At 39.5% G+C, this 18826-nt stretch overlaps 1 protein-coding gene across 1 annotated transcript in view; it reads left to right on the top strand.

The window, feature by feature from the left end:
• THRB (thyroid hormone receptor beta) overlaps positions 1-18826 on the top strand; it is a 37507-nt gene that overhangs the window by 8864 nt on the left and 9817 nt on the right. The window contains 3 exon segments of the mRNA XM_062569328.1: positions 11207-11307; positions 15327-15474; positions 16714-16919. Coding sequence (XP_062425312.1) covers positions 11207-11307; positions 15327-15474; positions 16714-16919 — 455 coding nt within the window.

Genomic DNA, 18826 nt, shown 5'->3' with positions numbered 1-18826 from the left:
ATTCAAGAAAACATCTATGCAGTAAAGGCTTCTCTGCATCCAGAAAGTTGATCTAATCGCTATGTTTGTGAGAGCTAATTAGAGTGTAGTATCTGGTCCCTTAGAATTAAATCGTTGTTTGTTTTCAGAATTTCTTCCTCTGCTTTCAAGTAAGCAATGCAGGTATCACTTCTCAAAAAGAGCCTAAAATGCTAACAACCGCTTGAAAATGTTGTCAGTGTTACTTGTTCTGAAGTCAGACAAGCAAACTGGTGCATGTAGAGTATATATTCTCCGTAAAGGTGTATTCCTTTAGAGTCACTTACGTAAAGAACAAAAATACAGAGTCTGTTGTACCAATATAATTTCCTTTTTCTATTAAGACCAAATTTATAGTATGAAGCTATTCAGAAACAAAATGATTCTGATTTAACTAGCTAGAAAGAGAGCGACACTATTTACTATTTTTAAAGTGGCTTTGTGGTCACAAGTAGCCTGTTTAATCATATTAATAACATGGAAAACTGAAATGTTTTCCTTTGTGCAGGAAATGTTAATTAGCACCTGATGCAATAAAACTAAGTGTTCAGTAGAAAGTATCTTGATTTTATACTTTGAACAGTACTTCATAATAAAGGAAATATTAGAAAACTAGTCCTGCTCTAGGAAGCTATAGAGAATATGATTAAGTTGTAGACTAAATGTAGTAGAGCATAATGTGCATTTTTGTATTTTGTAGCATTCTAAAGTCTTTTTTAGGCTAATTTTATACTACTGCATTTTAACCAATAAACTTGTAACTCTTCGTAGACTTTTCCCATGTGTCATTTTGATAAAAAAGTGCTACACAGGATTAACTTAAAGAAGATAGAGACCTGCTGTTGCAAACTCTGTGAAGGAATATATATTTCATAATTTGGAGTGATCTTAAATGATAATTACTGTGCTTAGGGCAGAGCTTTAAATGAGTTATTTCAGTATTCAGACATCTGATACATTTAATGTTCTGCTTACAGTTTTTGACTTGTTTTGTTGAAAGAATACAGGGTTATTTTAAAAAATTACTTGTCTGCTCCTGTTTTCTACCACCTTAGTTTCACTTAAAATTAGCAGAGAGTTTTGTTGGAAGCAGTTGCTTGAGCTGGCGTTTAATTGATCATTCACAGAGACTGAGCAAGGTTCTTTCGTCGTCTTTGCAGCCGTTATTACTGTGATAATCAATAAAAAGTTGCGTTCCTTCTGTCAAACCTCTGCAAGTGCTGACTTTGTTAGGCAGAATAAATATAAACAGTGTAGGACATGTGCATCTTTTCTCTCTCTCTCTCTTTTTTTTTTAATTTCCATCTTTAACCAAGCTATCATAAAACTAACGAGTTTTTTAATCCTGTCCCAAGAACAGAAGGCACTATACAGGGCATGTGTGCCTGTATTGATCCAGAATTGATTTGGGGGAGGAAGAGGGAGTTTGTTAGAGAAGCCTTGGTAATAGCCCATTAGAGCAAAATTAAGTCCCTGAGCAGGTGTCCGTGAGGGGTCTTGATTGCTGCAGTTGGTATTTCTGTTAGTCCCCTGAAACTTGTAATAATCTCAATACCATTCATGCTGTTCAAATCAGATTGTACTTTACAGTAACACATGGAGGTTCTTCATGTCAAAACTTCTGCTACTTTCTAAATGGTCAAAATCTTCTTTAGTTTCCCTGCCGGGAAGATAAAAACATCATTTTATATACTGAGAAAAGCTAATGTTAATGAAGGGTAATTTAATTACTTCTGTGTCTGTATGTGACTTTGAGTGAATTAAGGGAATAACGAGAACCAGAGACCCAGACGGTGTGAGTGTTGCTAAAGGGAAAAAATCAATACTTAGAAAATATAGCCAGTTTTTCAAAAATATAAGAAAGTACTTAAGCTACTGCAGATATAACTGTACATTAAAAACTATTATTTCCTGATTTTCAGTTACAAATTCTGATGAGACTTGAATATTAATGGAAGATCTATGCTCCAGAAAAGCAGAGATGGAAGTGTGATTTTAGTTTTGCATCTTACTGTTCATCTTCTGTGCTGTACTATGCACTATTAAAAGACAGGAGTGCAACATTTGTACAAGATCTTATTTTTTATGAAGGAGGTATCTCTGGATCCTGTTAAAAAATCGACAGCCAGGTATACTTTGTCTTCTGTATTAGGCGGAACGGGGCTGATGGTCCTGAGAAGGGGTTACGCTTCCCAGATGTGTCCCAGAGAGCTTGCGCCTGGGTTTTTTCCCCACGCTGCCTCGTGGTCAGCTCGCAGTGGCGTGCGCTGGAAGGATGCTGCTCCTTTGGAGGAGCCCATGCCCCATTCGCCTTGCATAGATGCTGAGTGCTAGACAGAAGTGTCCTTTTGTCTCCTTGAACTGTCACTATGGGAGGAAGAGTACCCAGGGACACTGCAGCCCAGAAGCTATGGAAGACATAGTTATGGAGGTCCAGAAGCCTTGGTATCCCTCTACTGGATACGTGTGCAGTGTTGTGGCCATTTGGACGACATAGGAAGTAGGTCTGTGAAATGAGAACTTTGGTTGGAGGCCGCTTCCCTTTGTACAGTCGTTGCATGGACAGAGTTAACTGTGAAATGTCCACTAATGTTCATGAAATTAGGCTCTGCGTTCAGGCTCTGTGGAGGGGGACCTCCCAAAGGAAGTAAAAGCTGCTCCCAGAAATAAGAGTTTGCAGGTTTCCTGAGTCGATACTGCTACAGCAATGCAAGATACTCAAACCTGTTTATCTCTTTTTTTCCCCAGATTTAAGGTGAGGTTATGTTTTTAAGGGCCCTTGGTATGGTAGGTGAATGGAACTTTGAAACATTGTTATTATTATTATTGTAATTGTAATTATTATTTCCTCTTATATTTTCTCAGGCAATTGACATGCAGCTAAGAATACATAGTGTGTAACTGCTAAGGCATGCTAGTGCATTAGTCCAAACTGAGTTCTCAGCAGTGTGAAAACATTGTTTTCTGAATAGCTAAGAAAATACAACATGGAGGTAATGTCAAAATGTCTTCTTACTAGAGCAGTGAGTGTAAATTGAGAATATACTCAATTTACACAGGAGACTGATTATTTGTCATCTTTGACCTTTGCAGAAGTGTAGCTCCCAGTAAGGTAACAGCTACCTTTTGTCTTAAAAAAATGACTAATTTTTGTAGAAAGTGCTTTTGACTACCCATTTAAGGAGACAACTGTAATCAGAAAATTGGCATCATCTTATTCAGCAAATCAATATGCGTTTGGGTATTTGTAATCATTTTAAATAGAAATTTTGTCAGTGGAAAAAGTGTTTTCAGCTCCTTCACTGTGGCCGTTGTAGAACCAAATGAAGGATGGGAGAGTAAGACTTAGATTTCTAAGAGAGTAAGTTACTTGTGATACTAAGGCATATTCTCTGAAAACATTTAAACACATTACAAATGTTATGTCCAGAAAGCAGAATTCTTGATATTGGACTTGAATGAATGAGAAAAATCACATGGTCTGACTCTTGAAGATTGCCTACAGTAGTGCATTTTGTGCCTAGAGCAAGTAATGGATGAAGTACACTGGTGATCACAGCAGTTTAAATGATATTGCAGGTTGGACTAAAATGTTTTCAGGAACATTTGTGCCAAATGCACCACCACAGTAAGGATTCTGACACATCCCAAGGATTTTGGGTTAACTCGGAAAAGTCAGAGTTGGGAAACCAGCTCTAAAAAGTGTCCCAAATCCTGTATTTGCAGAATCTCTTGCCAAATTTTAGTAATTCTATAAATCGAAGAAAGTCAAATATCAGAACTGTGGACAAGTAGTCAGCTAACAAGAAGTGTGTGAATCTGTTTAACAACATTCTGCATGCTTCCAGACTCAATGGGTAAAAAAAAATTCTAGGAGCAATTTAAAGCAGGTTGGGAACAAGTATCAGTGGATCATCCCAGCCTTTGAGATTAATATTGATCATAAAACTTACGTCTCCCATCCCTGTTTTTGTACTGGAAAGATTTATTACTAAAAGATGAAATTACTGTCCTAATGTTGTAAAATCAGTGGCAAGGGAACAAGAATGGAGTATACTTTTTCTGATTCAGCTCTGTGCTTTGTGCAATAAAGCACTATTTAAACTTTTTTACTATGTATTTTTAAATAAATGTATCAAGGGTAATATATGGATGACTCTTGAAATTTTTTATAATTTACAATGAGTTACGGTGTGTTTATTAAATCAGGACAACAGTATGAATTTTCAGTTCTAATACAATTCAGAATTCTCAAAATAGTAGTTAATTTTTTTTTTTATTTCGTATCTCCATGTATAGCAAACAGTGCTAGCCTACTGATTAAGTCCTAAACTCTTATTTTATTGAGATCTGTAGTCAGGCAAACCATCCAAGATAGGGGAAAGAAGGATTTCAGGATATACATTACCCTGTGCCAAAGCATAATAAAAGTGCGCCAAAATACTGAATAATGGTCTTAAAACACAAGTGTTGCTGTGGAGTAGCAAAAGTGCCTTTTTCTGCTTGTAATAAGTCTAAGTTGTATCAGAACTAAGCTGGTACATAGACATTTTTTTTTTTGAGTCCATGTCACACACACTGCTGTTCTGTAGTAAAACACAGTTTAGGTCCCAGAATTTTTTAAGGTGTGGTTTAATCCCTAAGCTAATATTACAATGTCTGATACATTCACGCTGGTCTGGGTACATAACATCCCTGCAACAGTACTTTGCAATAACATAACCGCAATTTGTTCTTCAGTTTCCTCAAAGTTTCTTCTTTAAATGTGTGCCAGGTACAGAATAAAAAACAGTATCGTTTTTCAGAAAAACATTTGCTTGTGAGTTTCTGGGTACTTTTTGTGTAGGGCAGAAAGCACGCAATGGAGAGGAGGGAATTTGGGAAGGGCCAGCGTGGCCACTTCACAAGACAGCCTTTAAAAGGCACCGTCCCTTGCAACTGCAGACAGCCTGTGTGCACAACAGGCAGTTGACCTAAAGAAAAGGGGCAGCAGGCACAGCGACGCACCACTTTTCATCCTGCACCTTTGAAGAGGAATGTGATTTCTTAAGAGACGTGGATGATCAAGCCTCTTGAGTCTTGCAGGTTTTGAGGAGATGGATTTACTGAGATATCTGAATTGTTTTCATTTAGTTTTTGTTGGGCCTTCTTGGGGAGGAGGGGGATGAATAGCAACTGATTATTTCTTTTGTGTCCCTCCAGTCTGTTGCGCTGTCTGGGATCACATATACTGCTTTAAGGTGTCAGTCCTACACATGCTAATTTGAGGATGTGGCATACAGCACTAATGAAACAGGCTGCCTCAGATCGGTTAGTAGATCTCATTTGGTCCACGTGGCTGCTGAGACATATTCACTGTGCATTTTCCTTTACAAAAGGATTGCTTTTAGCCATACCTCTACAAAGAGTGTTAAAGAGTTAAAGTATAAAAGCTGTTGTGGTTCACCATCAGGATGGGTTATAATGGATTATACACCATAGTCTTCTAGGATGGGGGCAAGTGGTCCTGCTGACTACTTAGCCTTGCCAAGACAGTCAGATTAGACAGACTGGCAGGTGGGAGTCTGGAGAACTAGGGAGTTACCTCGGACCACCGGGGCAACACCAGGTGCGCTGAGGGCAAGGTCACTTCTTGGCGCTCCCCATTCAAAGCAAAGGTTGGGAGTGGGTATCAAGATGAACAAGGTCAAGTCATACCTGAGCAATAAACATTTAGCTGTGAGGATCATACTGCATGCACCAAATGATAGTCCCAGAGGATGACAGACCAGAGCGCACATGGGCTCAAACCCAGTTCGGTGGGGTCAGTGTTGCTTTTGAATGTTTCCTGTTAACTTAGTAGTTTCTGACCAAAAAATACAGGATGAGGTATCAACATCAGGACTAGGAGCTCACCCAGTGTTTCTGTGGAATTTGCCATCAGATATTTTTTAGAACTAGAGCACCCAGGTTACTCTATCCAGACAGCCTCTGCTTCTTTCAGTAGGAGCTTGTATTTTTGGTCCAGAATTGTTAAACATCCAAGATGTAAAAGTACTTGAGTCTATGACTCCTCCATCCCCCCCCTCCACTCCCCCACCCCCACCCCGAGCTGCAGGGAGTGAGAGAAGAGATCTGTTTCTCTGCTTCTTCCTCAAATTCAGCTCTTTAAGCCTCCCTTTGCTCTGACAAAATGCAGCACATACCTCCAATGCCATCCATGACTTCTCCAAGAGTCTGCATCATGCTATTCACAGCTTCCATGCTGGCACCACATTTAGCAAAGTACCACTGAATTTCTCTCTACTACTACTATTGGTTCAAACACTGAACAGTAGTAAAAATTGCTTATCTGCAAGTCTGGAAGCCAAAATTGCACTGAATTAAGCACGGCTTAGATTGGAGAGTTGCAACAATTAGAAAATACTTATTTATAGAGAAGTTAAGATTTGCAAGAACTGAATGTGGGTCCCATTATTCCTCTTGGCCTGATACTTGTTTGCCTGAAGCATGTATCTTTTTAAAACTCTGCTGAAGGTCCATTTTTTCTACTTCCTAGCAGTTTCTGACCCCGTTAGCTGCTGGAAGGTGACTTAAAAATGAGAAAAAGTGTGAATATCATTCCCAGATTTTTAATAGAAAGCTAAAATGTTTATTGCACACTTTTATTGACAGTGATTTCTTGGGATAAGATTTTTCTATCCATGTTTCCTGTTGAATCAGTGAAGGACTTTGCAATATGTGTCTACTTTGTAATGTGGGCATGATCCTCCAAAAGTAATGAACATCATATTTCACATTTAAGTAATTTAAAAATATATCACTTAATACTTCTGATATAGTAAAATTGGGAACATGGTGGCATTGAGAGATGACAATTTAATTTCTGACTAGGACTGCCTACAGGAGATTTGTCTTCTGTGCCAGTTTGGAAACTGTTTTCTGGGTTGAATGAAGTCAGGAAACCCCAAGAGGTATACAGACAGCTATGGTCACGTGCGCAGTCTACTGTCTATATTTAAGGAGGCAGTTTAAACAAGCGGTCTCCTGCGCCTCCAGTAGAACAAAGCTGCCATTACATGAGCAGTGCTAAACAGATTATGTACTTAATGAAATATCAAGGCATTTAATTCAAAAGTAACTCCTGAGGAAGCAAGCAAGGGCTATTGAATTTTAGAGGATAGGCTCTACACTATGCTAAGGCTGTGTTTCATAACGCCAGCAATAACAAGAAGCCCTTAATCTTTATGAGAAATTCAGTGGAAGATTCTGCTTCCCTTTGCTGCTTCTGCTGCCTCCTGCATCAGCTGTGTGAGGCAAGTGTGAGCAAGAGGGGGACAGGACAGAGATAACCGCCACCGCTAATCCTCCCCTGGCAGAAAGTCCATTAGGAGCCAGTGATGTAAATTGGAGTAGAAACCTTGCTGTCTCTCCTCCCCCAAGGTCACAGAACCAGCTCCACATGCCCACCAAACTTTGTGCAAGCGCATCTTGCTCGTAATGGAGAAACACAACCTAAATGTCAGTCTGATCTTTTGCCATATCCTAAATCGGTATCATATGTCAATAAGATCTCCGCCAGTTGCCTCACTCACCTTTCAGATTTCAGGAGTATTAGCAAAGCTGAGACACAGGCATCTGGGCATGCCTTCGGAGTACTCCTGCTTCCCAGAGTTATGTAAGGGCGTATTTGTGCCTATCTAACTTTAGGTCTTCTTCATTATACACTGGACATCTAAAATTGGCAGTACAAGTACTTCTTGCCATCTTTCTTCTTTACCTATTCCTAATCCACTCATCAACCCCCAGAAAGACCATGAAATTTAACCTCAATTAATTTCAAATATTTTCTCTTTGATTTGGCCATTCCTTTCTGGAAAACCTGTGGCAAGTGTAGTTCTACAAAGGCAATTTAATTAAGCTGCCAGCTACTGAGCTGCCCCTCTGAGGTGTTAGTCGCCGGAAGATGATGTTTATCCACCCTGTAGCCTCCTCCGACTACTTCACACCACACAAGGGTTTAATACTGATTGTTCTCCGTGCGACTATGGTGTGCCACGTCTCTGGGCTGTCCTGTACCTTGCTGCTCTGAGTGTTGCATGAATACCACAAGCTTGGTGACGAGTTTAACACACTGAGCTACAGATGGGCTCAGCAAGCCAAGACAAGAGATAATGCTGCAGCCAACCGCCTCCAAGGGATTCACCTTCACCCTACACCTGGTAATTGCCCACAGTCGCCTGATTTGGTAGGAATCTACCCTGCTAAAGCTGCACTGTGTTGAGGGAGGGGTTAAACAAGTAAGTCAGAGGCCCTTCAAAACATGGGCATATAAGTCAGTTATCATGCTGCTCATTTCCTCCTTTTCTGATTGGAGAGAACTTACTGTTTTCTCTCAGCTCAGGTCCTGCGCAGCAAGGTCTCGCATCAGTTCAGCATCAAAGGGCAACCCACACTTTTGTGAATAAATCCCATCAACAATTTCATACCTCATGGTTTCACCTCTCATGGTTGGGATGGAAGATGAAGAAATATAATTTGTAAGCAAAATTAATTTTGCAAAGCCATCTTTTTAGTACGGTGATGTACTAACACTTTAACAGAGCTCTGGGAGCTGTTTGTGCCTCCCAGTTAGGTGTAGAAAGGTTTTTTTTCTTTCTCTGGGAGGAGAGTTAATTCGTAGTTATTTTGCATGTCATTTTATGGACCACCAGAAGATTACACAATTACTCTGTGCTTTTTGTCATGTGAAATGGGAAACTGAAAACATTTCCTGAATCAGCCCCTTTCTCCTAAACTAGCATGGCTTGGACAAAATAGGCATGGAGGAGAAATGGCCATTTGTCTGACATAAAAAGCCATCTGCAAAATACCCTTTGTATCTTTATATATGACCTACCTCGCGTGGATCCCTGGGAAGGCAATGGAGCAAATAATTCTGGAAAAATTTTCCAAGCATATTATGAACAAGTAGGTGATAAGGAGTATTTGGCATGGATTTACGAAGGGGAAACTGCCTTACCAACCTGATAGCCTTCTACGATGAGATGACTGGCTTGGAAGATGAGGGAAGAGCAGTGGATATTGTTTATCCTTGTCTTTTGATACTGTCTCCCATAACATCCTCTTTGGCAAACTGAGGAAGTAGGGCCTAGGTAAGTGGACAGTGAGGTGGACTGAAATCTCACTGAACTGCCCAGCTTGGAGGGTAGTGATCAGCAGCACAAGGTCCAACTGGAGACCAGTCACTAGTGTCCCCTATGGGTCAGTCCTGGGACCAGTACCATTAAGCTCTTCAGCAATGACCTGGGTGAAGGGACAGAGTGCATCCACAGCAAGTTTACAGATGATGCACGACTGAGAGGAGTGGCTGCTAAACCAGAGGGCTGTGCTGCCATTCAGAGGATGGCTGGAGAGATGGGCAGAGAGGAGCCTCATGAAGTTCAAGAAAGGGAAATGCAGAGTCCTGCACCTGGGGAAGAATAACCTCATGCACCAGCACAGGCTGAGGGCTAACCAGGAGGAGAGCAGCTTTGCAGAGAAGGACCTGAGAACAGCAAGTTGGACATGAGCCAGCAATATATCCTTGTGGCAAAGAAGGCCAACAGTATCTTGGGTTGCATTAGGAAGAGCATTGCCAGCAGGTGGAGGGAGGTGATCCCATCTCTTCAGCACTGGTCAGGCCACATCTGTAGTGCCGTGTCCGGTGCTGGGCTCCCCAGTGCAAGGGACATGGACATACTGGAGCAGGTACAGCAAAGATGACAAGGATGGAATATCTCTCATACAAGGAGAGGTTGCAAGAGCTGGGACTGTTTAGCTCTAGAGAAGAAGGCTTGTGGGGGAAATCTCATCAATATGTATAAATGCCTGATTGGGGGATGGCCACCACTCTCAGTGTGTCTGACACCCACTTAGTGACACCCACTGACAGAACAAGAGGCAATGGACACAAACAGAAACACAGGCGACTGTCTGAATCTAAGAAAAAGGTTTTTTTACTGTGAGGGTAGTTGAACCCTGGAACAGGTTGGCCAGAGAGGTTGTGGATTCTCCATCCTTGGAGATATTCAAAACCCGACTGTACACAATCCTGGGAAACCTGCTCTAGGTGACTCTGCTTGAGCAGAGGGTTGGACAAGATGATCTTCATGGGTCCCTTCCAACCTCAACTGTTCATTGAGTCTGTGAAATATTTACTATATTTTAATAATCTCACTGGTTATGTAAATAGTTGCTCTTTCTACTGTTCCCTGGGGGAGAATCTGGGAATCTTTGTATTGCATCTTTACAGAGATAAAGAAAAGTTAACTATAAAGTATATGTGAAGGTTATGTATAATAACTCCTTTAATTCTAAATTGTCAGAATACTTTCTCTGAAAGCTTTATACTTTACTGTTTCCAACTTCTCTAGTTTAGAATTACCTTTTGGTTGCTATCAGAATTATGTTTTTTTGTTTCTCAAATTGAAAATATGTTTATTATATCGAAACAAATGTTGTTGTGGAAAGAGAACCAAGCATATCTGATGTTTTTCCTGAGTAATACTTGATTCCACTTGTTGGGTGCCTGCTAAACCACTTCAGAAGAGAAAATACCATTCTCACACATGCATGTACACACACACATACTTGAGTGCCCACGTATTTTGCCCTGAATTCAAGTTAAATGAAACGGTGCTGTGGAACACACCCAGGTAAGGTATGATCGATCCAGCTTTCGCTCTCTGTTGCTGATGCTTTGCAAACCACACCTGCAGAAGTGTTTTGAAGCAAACGAACTGTCAGTAAAGATTTCTTCCTAACAGGCCTCTGAGTCACTTTGCAAGCTGGAATCTCATCTTACTGTAGTATACAAGTATATGAGAGAAATGTACTGTATGTTTCACTGTTATTTATTTTTTTCACATCAAATCCTTTGAGGTAAAAATAAATACATTTATTTTTCTGAAATACTATTTTGTTCAGAAGAGAGTAATCGTATTCTGACTGGTCCTTTTTCACCGGTATATGCTGAAACAGTTTGAAAAATGGAAGGTAATGCAGAGTATGTTTAAATTTGTCTGTAACATCGTTTGCATGAACTTACTATTCAGGGAATTCAGCCAGTGGTTCTGTGAGTTCTGAAATGTGGGGCTGGTAGACCAGATCTGCAGTGGATTTAAATACGAAATTTAGTGTTTACATATCACTTTCTTTTTCTTTCCAGGGTATATACCCAGTTATTTAGACAAGGATGAGCTCTGTGTAGTATGTGGGGACAAAGCCACCGGATATCATTATCGCTGCATCACTTGTGAAGGTTGCAAGGTAAATGGCCCGGTGGGGAAGTGGGAATTAGAAATAGCTCTCCAGTTCCTTCTCCGTTTATACAGACTTGCTGAACTGCACTGTCAAATAAAACAAGGCAGATTAGAAGCGAATAAGAACATCCAGTACTGATGATAAGCCGTATTTAGCTATGCTGCTGATCTTCATATGCATAAGGAATATGGTTGATTTTTTCAGTGTTTGCTTTGGAAAAGAAGACGAAAATACAGATTTCTTTTTTGTTATTCAGCTATTAGCTTTTAGTTTTCCATTTTTAAATGTTTCTTTGGCCACGTTCTCAGCCAGTGCACATCGGCGTTCTCCCAGCGTCTTCAGTGAAGCTGTTTATGCAATAGTTGAGATTCTGCCTGAGAATTTGTTGTGATTCCTGGTGTTGCTGTGCCTCTCTTAGTTACTGTAAAAAATCAAAAATAAAAATCCTGTCCACATGTTCATACAATAGTAACACACAGCACTTTAGAAAGCATTGACATCCGGTTAAAAAAACTTTCTTTAAATTATTTGACTTCTTAAACTTAAGCATATTGAAATGTACTTTCGATCCTAAACTGGCTCTCCAAGCATGAAAAAAATCATGAAAAAATCAAAGAGATTTCTTTGAGCAAGTAAATAATAAACAAAAATTGACTAACATAGTCAAGCAAATCTTAAATGATTTCACTGCCATAAATTTCCCTGAATAGCCCAAGATCTTGTAAGAAAGCTATTCTTTCCTACAGGAGAAAAAAAAAATTCTAAACAATTGGGACCACACATGTCATGGGACTAAGCCACAAAAGTCATATTCTGCTCATCCCCAAAGTCTGGAATATTTGAATCTGAGATTTTGGTTTTGGATTGGCTTTGAATCCCACATCATAGTCATGCTTACATTGAATTAGCTCCTTCAGTTGTACAGCATTGCCAAAAGTTAAATTTATGAGACAAAGACCTAAGTATCCTGTGTATAACAAGTTTGTGGTAAATTCATAATTTTTTATAGACATATGAGTGTATATTGTGCAGATGAGAAGCATTTATATATGTGGAAAATTCTGGAGCTGAACAAATGATTCTTACATATTTGTATCGCATATACCAGACTGAATACAAAAAATGTATGAATATGACTTAATTCAGGTATGATGACAAGAAAGCAAAGCATTTTGAAATTACACTTTCTCCCAATCTCCCAAATAAACAGCTGCCCACCAAGTTTTGTGCTAAGGTTTTTGTTAGTTATTATAAAAATAACAGCACATAAAATCTACTTATATCTTCAGATACAGTTCTTTTGTCTGATGTACAATTTGTTGTAATGCATAATGCACAAGCAACTGAGCTAAAAATTTGCAATAAGTAAATAATTTCTTTCTCCTAGTTATAATTGGCTTCCAAACAGACTGTTTTGTTTTGCTTTGTTGTTCTTCGTGCAAATGTATTCACTGTACAAGATGGTTTGACAGCTATTTTGTGTGGACACTTTCAACCTACTTTGGGATATTTGCATACATGTTTCAAGGTGTATGATTTATCTTCACAGTTATATGCAATCAGTTCTAGATAAATTAGCATTTACTAGTTGCTTCCAAAAATTTGCTTTGGCAAGTGTTCTCATGAACAAAGCATCCTCACACATGATTTCTGAAAAATAAATAGTAAGGAATGTGAACACAATTAAAGAAACACTGAGCTGTGAGGTCACTGAAATATTTCTCCAAACTGTGCCTATTACATCTATTGCTACATAGATGCACAGTAAGGGAACTTAAGAGAGGTTGCTTTACAAATGTGCTTGCTTTTATTGGTGAAACTTAGATTTTATACTTTCTTTGTGATTACATTTGCTTTTTTTTAGTTTGGAAATCCCATTTCCATATTTTGCTATGTGCACATGTGAAATTTCAAATGGAATAAAGGAGTCTGAATCACCTGTTAGAGGAATCAAATGTATCTCTATGCTTGACTGTGGCTGTGCATACCTATTTATGCATATGCAAACATGGACAGAACACAAAAAAATGAAGGTGGCATATAAATTTGTTTAAAGGCACAAATATTTAGGCTAAAATTAATAAATAGAGAAATGGATAATCTGTGATGAAGTGTTTGCACAAGTGTAGAGAAGACCCTCCTTGTCACATGGTATCTAGAGATGTTCAAAATGTTTTTTACAAAAGGTTTCTGAGAAATATAAAGAAGTGGGAGAATAAAATGTCTGGTCCCAACACAACAGGTGAAGAGTGTTACAGTAATAAGTGTCATGAAAAGTTTGGAAAACAGAAGTTCAGTACCACTTTATGAGATTGAGCAGAAATTTCTCCAGTTCTTGCCATAACAAGAGATTATCCCATGTTCCTAAGCATCTGGAACCACCTTTGACAGCTTCAGGGAGGAGAGAGACAGATCCTGTCTAGGATTTCATCTCAGGGATGAGAGTGGATCCAAATCCAGTTGCTGAGCAAATGAGAATATGAGACCTGATCCAAACCCCACTAAGGACATCTAGCCTTTGACTTACTGGATTTGGGTTCAGGCCAACAGGTCCCAGTCTTGCAAAGACTGAAGACAAATGCTTTGTGCAACTCATCTTGAGTTTTCAGGTCTTTTTGTTGTTAAGGAAGAAAGAGTTGTACTGCTAGCTCAAGCTGGATGTTTTAAGATAAAATTCTAATGAGGACAGTGCTCTTTACTGTTTTCACAGGAGTTAGGAAGTCAAGGTGAAAACGACCTATCTGTATGTTTTAATTCATCATTCCATGTTAAGGGAAAATACACACAGTCTGCTATAAGATTTTTCCTCATGTTGTTTAATATGATTAAAAACACATCTCTTTTACTAGAGAAGACACATCTGAAGAGACTAAACATTAGGTAAAATCCTAATTCCCTTCAATTTCGCCATTGATTTTGTGGGAACTAAGGCCATTCACAGTGATCTTGGTAACATGAGCTGGGTCTCAGTGGGTTTGGTATGTCAGGATAGTCCCAAATTGCTTTGCTGAATGTGGATAGTCTCAAACGATGGTGAAATCTCAAACTAAAGTTCAGTCTATAATTCTTTCTTTGCAGCCTGTCATGTTCACATTGCTGCGGTCATGAGAAATTGATTCAGCTCTCTCCAAATTCAGTGACAAAACGCATTTTGAAATGAGTACCAGGATTAAGTCCATAACTTTCAGAGAGAAGTTGTATCTAATTTCTTTAATTAAAGCCAGATCTGTGGGATGTATAAATCACTGACTTCAGTGGAGCCACATTAGCTTGCACGAGCTGAGGATCTGACCTCAGATCCTGTTGCAGTTGGCAGTGATATCTTTATTGGCGATGTTTGTTCTGAATATAAAGTTTTGGGGTAGGTAAATGTGGATGAATTCTTGTAAAAAATACAGATCATTCGAAAATTATGGCATCTGTTTTGTAGTACCAAACGCAAAGACTAGGCAAATTGTGTTTGCAAAATTCTCAGTGTTGCCTAGATTTGGTTGGTTGGTTGCCTGGTTATTCAGCTTTGATGGAAACAACAGAGGAGCACTGTTCATTTTTAATCCCTTCAAGTAGCACAGTTTACTTGCACACAGCATTTTTACTAATTGCAATAACAGAAACTGCCCTTTAAATAAAAGTATGCATATGTCTTTTATATCCCTTAAAATGACTGTGTAATTTAGAAGTGGGCCTGAAATAAACTCTCTAGTTCAAATACAAAAACAAAATTAAGACAAAACATAAGGCTGGAAGGACTTCAGGAAGACAAAGAGTCACTCCTGTACCTCAAGACAACATTTCTTATGCCTGTACTTATCTGTCTACATATTTTTAATTTTTCATGAGAAAATGTTTCATGAAACAGAAATACCATGCACTAGCAGACTGTTCTGTTCCTTTCCTCTTCAAGAGTTTCATGGAATAAAGTATTTTATCTTGCATATTTAGGTGCATTCATACCAAACCAAAGTGCCTCCCAGTTCAAAAAATTGCACAGTACTAATGCTTTCCAATTTATTTATTACACTTAGGGTTTTTTTAGAAGAACCATTCAGAAAAACCTCCATCCAACCTATTCTTGTAAATATGAAGGAAAATGTGTGATAGACAAAGTAACAAGGAACCAGTGCCAGGAATGTCGCTTCAAAAAATGTATCTTTGTTGGCATGGCAACAGATTGTAAGTATACGTTTCTCCTTTTTTCGTTTCTCTTTTTTTTAATTTGTTTGCTTAAAGGTGAAGGTTGTTTAAGTAGAGCAGGACTGCTAACGGTTTTCTGTTTTAGTAATTTGTACTTGGGAATTATGTTCATTGCATCAAATCACTTTCATAGAGCTGTGATCTCTTGTTTACACTTCACCAAACTGGACCTTTGCCTGGCCTTAAGAGCCTGTGCAACACCAAGAGTGTTCACTCTTAGGAGGAGAGGAGGGGGAAATGCATCTGGATGGACACTTTGCTTGAAAAAAACACATCTTGTTTAGAAAATTCTGGAGGATGTGAAATTGAATGTCGTTGTATGAGTCATCCTGCAGTTGTTTGTTTTATTTTTAGCCATGAAGAAGTTATCTACTGAAAAGAACTCGCATTCTAAAGAACTAGAACATATGGCTGTAAGATTAACCCTTAGGGGTCTTCTTTTGCTGCCATTGCGCAGGGATTTACACTAATAACTTCAATTAGTGTAAATGGGAGAAACTCATGTAAATCCTCCTGTGCATTAATGTTAATGGTTGTTACCACAGTAATCCTCAGCAGAAAACTGAAAGGAAGACAGAGCCAATAAAGAAAAACAACATAAAAACATTCTAGCTTAATATTTTGGTTCAATAATTTAAGGTATTACAGCGGTTTCTGTATACAGGGGAACAGAAGAAAGAATACGATTTCATGTTAGCCGGCTGAACTTCAGGAGAGGGAGTTGGGTAACTCGAGATGGTCAGTTCAACCCCCGCCCCATCTGACAAAGCAGACAGTGATTAGCCTCAGCTTTTTAGCACCTGTAGAGAGTAAGAAGTTGGTTTGAGTCTGATTCTGACCAGCATGTATCAATACTGGAAAGGCACCTCTGAGGATAGCACATATGAATGTGCCAAAGGAGCTGTCATTGCCTTTTTCTCCATCCTCTAAAAGCTTTTCCATATTGGTTTTGTTTCCTGTGAATAACCATCTAAAGCCAATGGTAGTATACATAATATTACAAGAAAGATAAGTCATTCTTTGCAATCCAAACTTTTGAGAAGACTGAAGTTTAGAGAGAGGAATAAGAGAACTGTCAACTCTGGGCTGTCCCAAAGTACTTCTTTACCAGTTATCTAAGGTGTTTGCAATCAGTTAGTGCTCCAGGCATAGAAAGGACCAAAGATCAGACAAGCCTAAGATCTTCCTGCCATTTCTGTATGCTTTTACCCCTGCTAGTGGTGTTGGATGACAGCAAGCGGTTGGCAAAGAGGAAGCTGATAGAAGAAAATCGCGAGAAGAGACGTCGGGAAGAGCTGCAGAAAACGATCGGACACAAACCAGAGCCAACAGATGAGGAATGGGAGCTGATCAAAATTGTTACTGAAGCACATGTGGCCACCAATGCACAAGGAAGCCACTGGAAGCAGAAGAGGAAATTTCTGGTAGGTGCAGTAGCCTTCTACGCTGTTCTCACTGTCATGTTATTTCCTTCAAAGTCCCTTTCTAAGGTGGCAACCCCAAAGAGGGTATATCTGCTGGTGTGCCCATATAGATGGGAAGTGGATGATTTCTACTGTTACTGCTTGCTTATTCTTGGCTGAACCTCAATATCTGATCAAACCATGTATTTCAAAAGATAAACAGCATGTTGCTGAGTTAAGGCTTAACCAGCTGGGCACCCTTAATGTGCTATGATAAGAAAAAAGAAAAATATTTTTCCTACTGATTAATAAGTATATTGGTCTGTAATACATAGTGTGGTTTTTTGTGTATGTATATATTCAAGGATAGCTGTTTTCATTAGGGACTAACATGCAGCATATTGAAAATGTTATAAAACAACAGCAAGTTTTAAATGGAAGCTGATATTTTTAAGTAATAACTTGTGCTTTTTGTTTTCTCATTCCAAAATGAGCACATTTCTTAAAATTAATTTGACAAGAGAAATTAATTTCAGTGAAAGCAGGATGATACATACACTATAGCACTGGGATGGTACTATAAGACTGAGGTTTTCTGCCTATAACTAAGAATCAGAAAATATAGAGTGATATGTGATCCTAAGCCTTAGAAGAGGATTTATTTGATTTTTCTGAATTTATTTTTAAAGCAAATAAGTAAAGAAAACAAAAATGCCTAGGCAGCACAAAAGGCATTGGATACTGCATGTCAGGAATTCAAAGGGGTCTTTAACAGTCTCTCTGTACCAAACTGGATAGAGAATATTCTTTTTTTGCAAGCTTAGATTCCTGTTGCCTAACTCACAATGCTCTACCATTAAGTCTTGCTCTACCATTAAATTACTAAGAGAAATTTTATATTCAAACCAGCTGATCCCTTTTATAATATTTTGCTAATTCCAATGGCAGAGCTCATATTTTTGAATGTATGGTCACTTGTTTATATTAGCATGCCAGGAGGGAAAACACAGCCAGTGGTTGCCAGCAAGAAGTAACAGAGAATTTTTCCAGTCTTGCTGCATAGCAAGGAATCCTTCGTTGCTTTTAACAGGCCAAAAGCCTGAAACTTGTTCTTTAACATCAGCTGAAGTAATGTATTTGTTTATTTGGGACCAGGAGTATTGATCCTTCAGTATCATCTAGTTTGGGAACAAATATCCTATAAGTAGGATTGGGAATAAGGACCTGGGCAGAAAGCTGGCAGGAGCTAGGCCACTGTATCATGGTGGGTCAGGGACAGGCAGGTCTGGCCACGTAAGCAGCAGTGCTGGAGGGAAGGATCACCCAGCGCAAGGGAGTGCTGGGGGAGATCTGACGACGGGGCTCCTGGGAGAGGGGACAGCAGAGAGGGCCCGCAGCTGCAGTGGGGGATTCAGAAACTGGCAGGGATTTCCACAGTCGGTTCCTAAACCAGACCAACCCGCGCTTAGTGCAGTCCTGGCTCCAAAGCCCCCTCAAGTTTTGCCATGGTTTCCAGGTAAGCTTAGGGAGCTTGCTGAAGCCTTGCAATGGGCACAGCAGGGGAAGGGCAGGCTGTCGGGAAAACCTTGATGGGGGCTGTTGGCAGCCCCCCACCAGAAGCTGTGGAAGAGCCGGGCGGCGGAACTGCACATCGCAGGAGCAGTGATCAGTCGTTAGGCAGGTGAGGCTGGTTTTCCAAGAGCTTCTTTGAGGTCTGGACCTCTTTCCCTGTTGGCGTGAGGTGGATGGTGAAGGCTCTCCAGCTGCATGCCCGTCTGGAATACATTGGTTTTAACTAGTGATCTTGACTTCTTTGGGTTTTCCCATGGAAATAGTCTGTTCTCTCTTTTCCTCCCTAACAATGTTCTGTGTGGTTGTAAGTGTTTGGTTTTCTTGCTTGGAAGTAAGGAAGATTGTTTATCATGAGC

This window comes from Rhea pennata, chromosome 2, assembly GCF_028389875.1.
Source record: "Rhea pennata isolate bPtePen1 chromosome 2, bPtePen1.pri, whole genome shotgun sequence".
NCBI lineage: Eukaryota > Metazoa > Chordata > Aves > Rheiformes > Rheidae > Rhea > Rhea pennata.
Note: the sequence above shows the minus strand (reverse complement) of the source record. Positions and strands in the feature narration are given on the sequence as shown.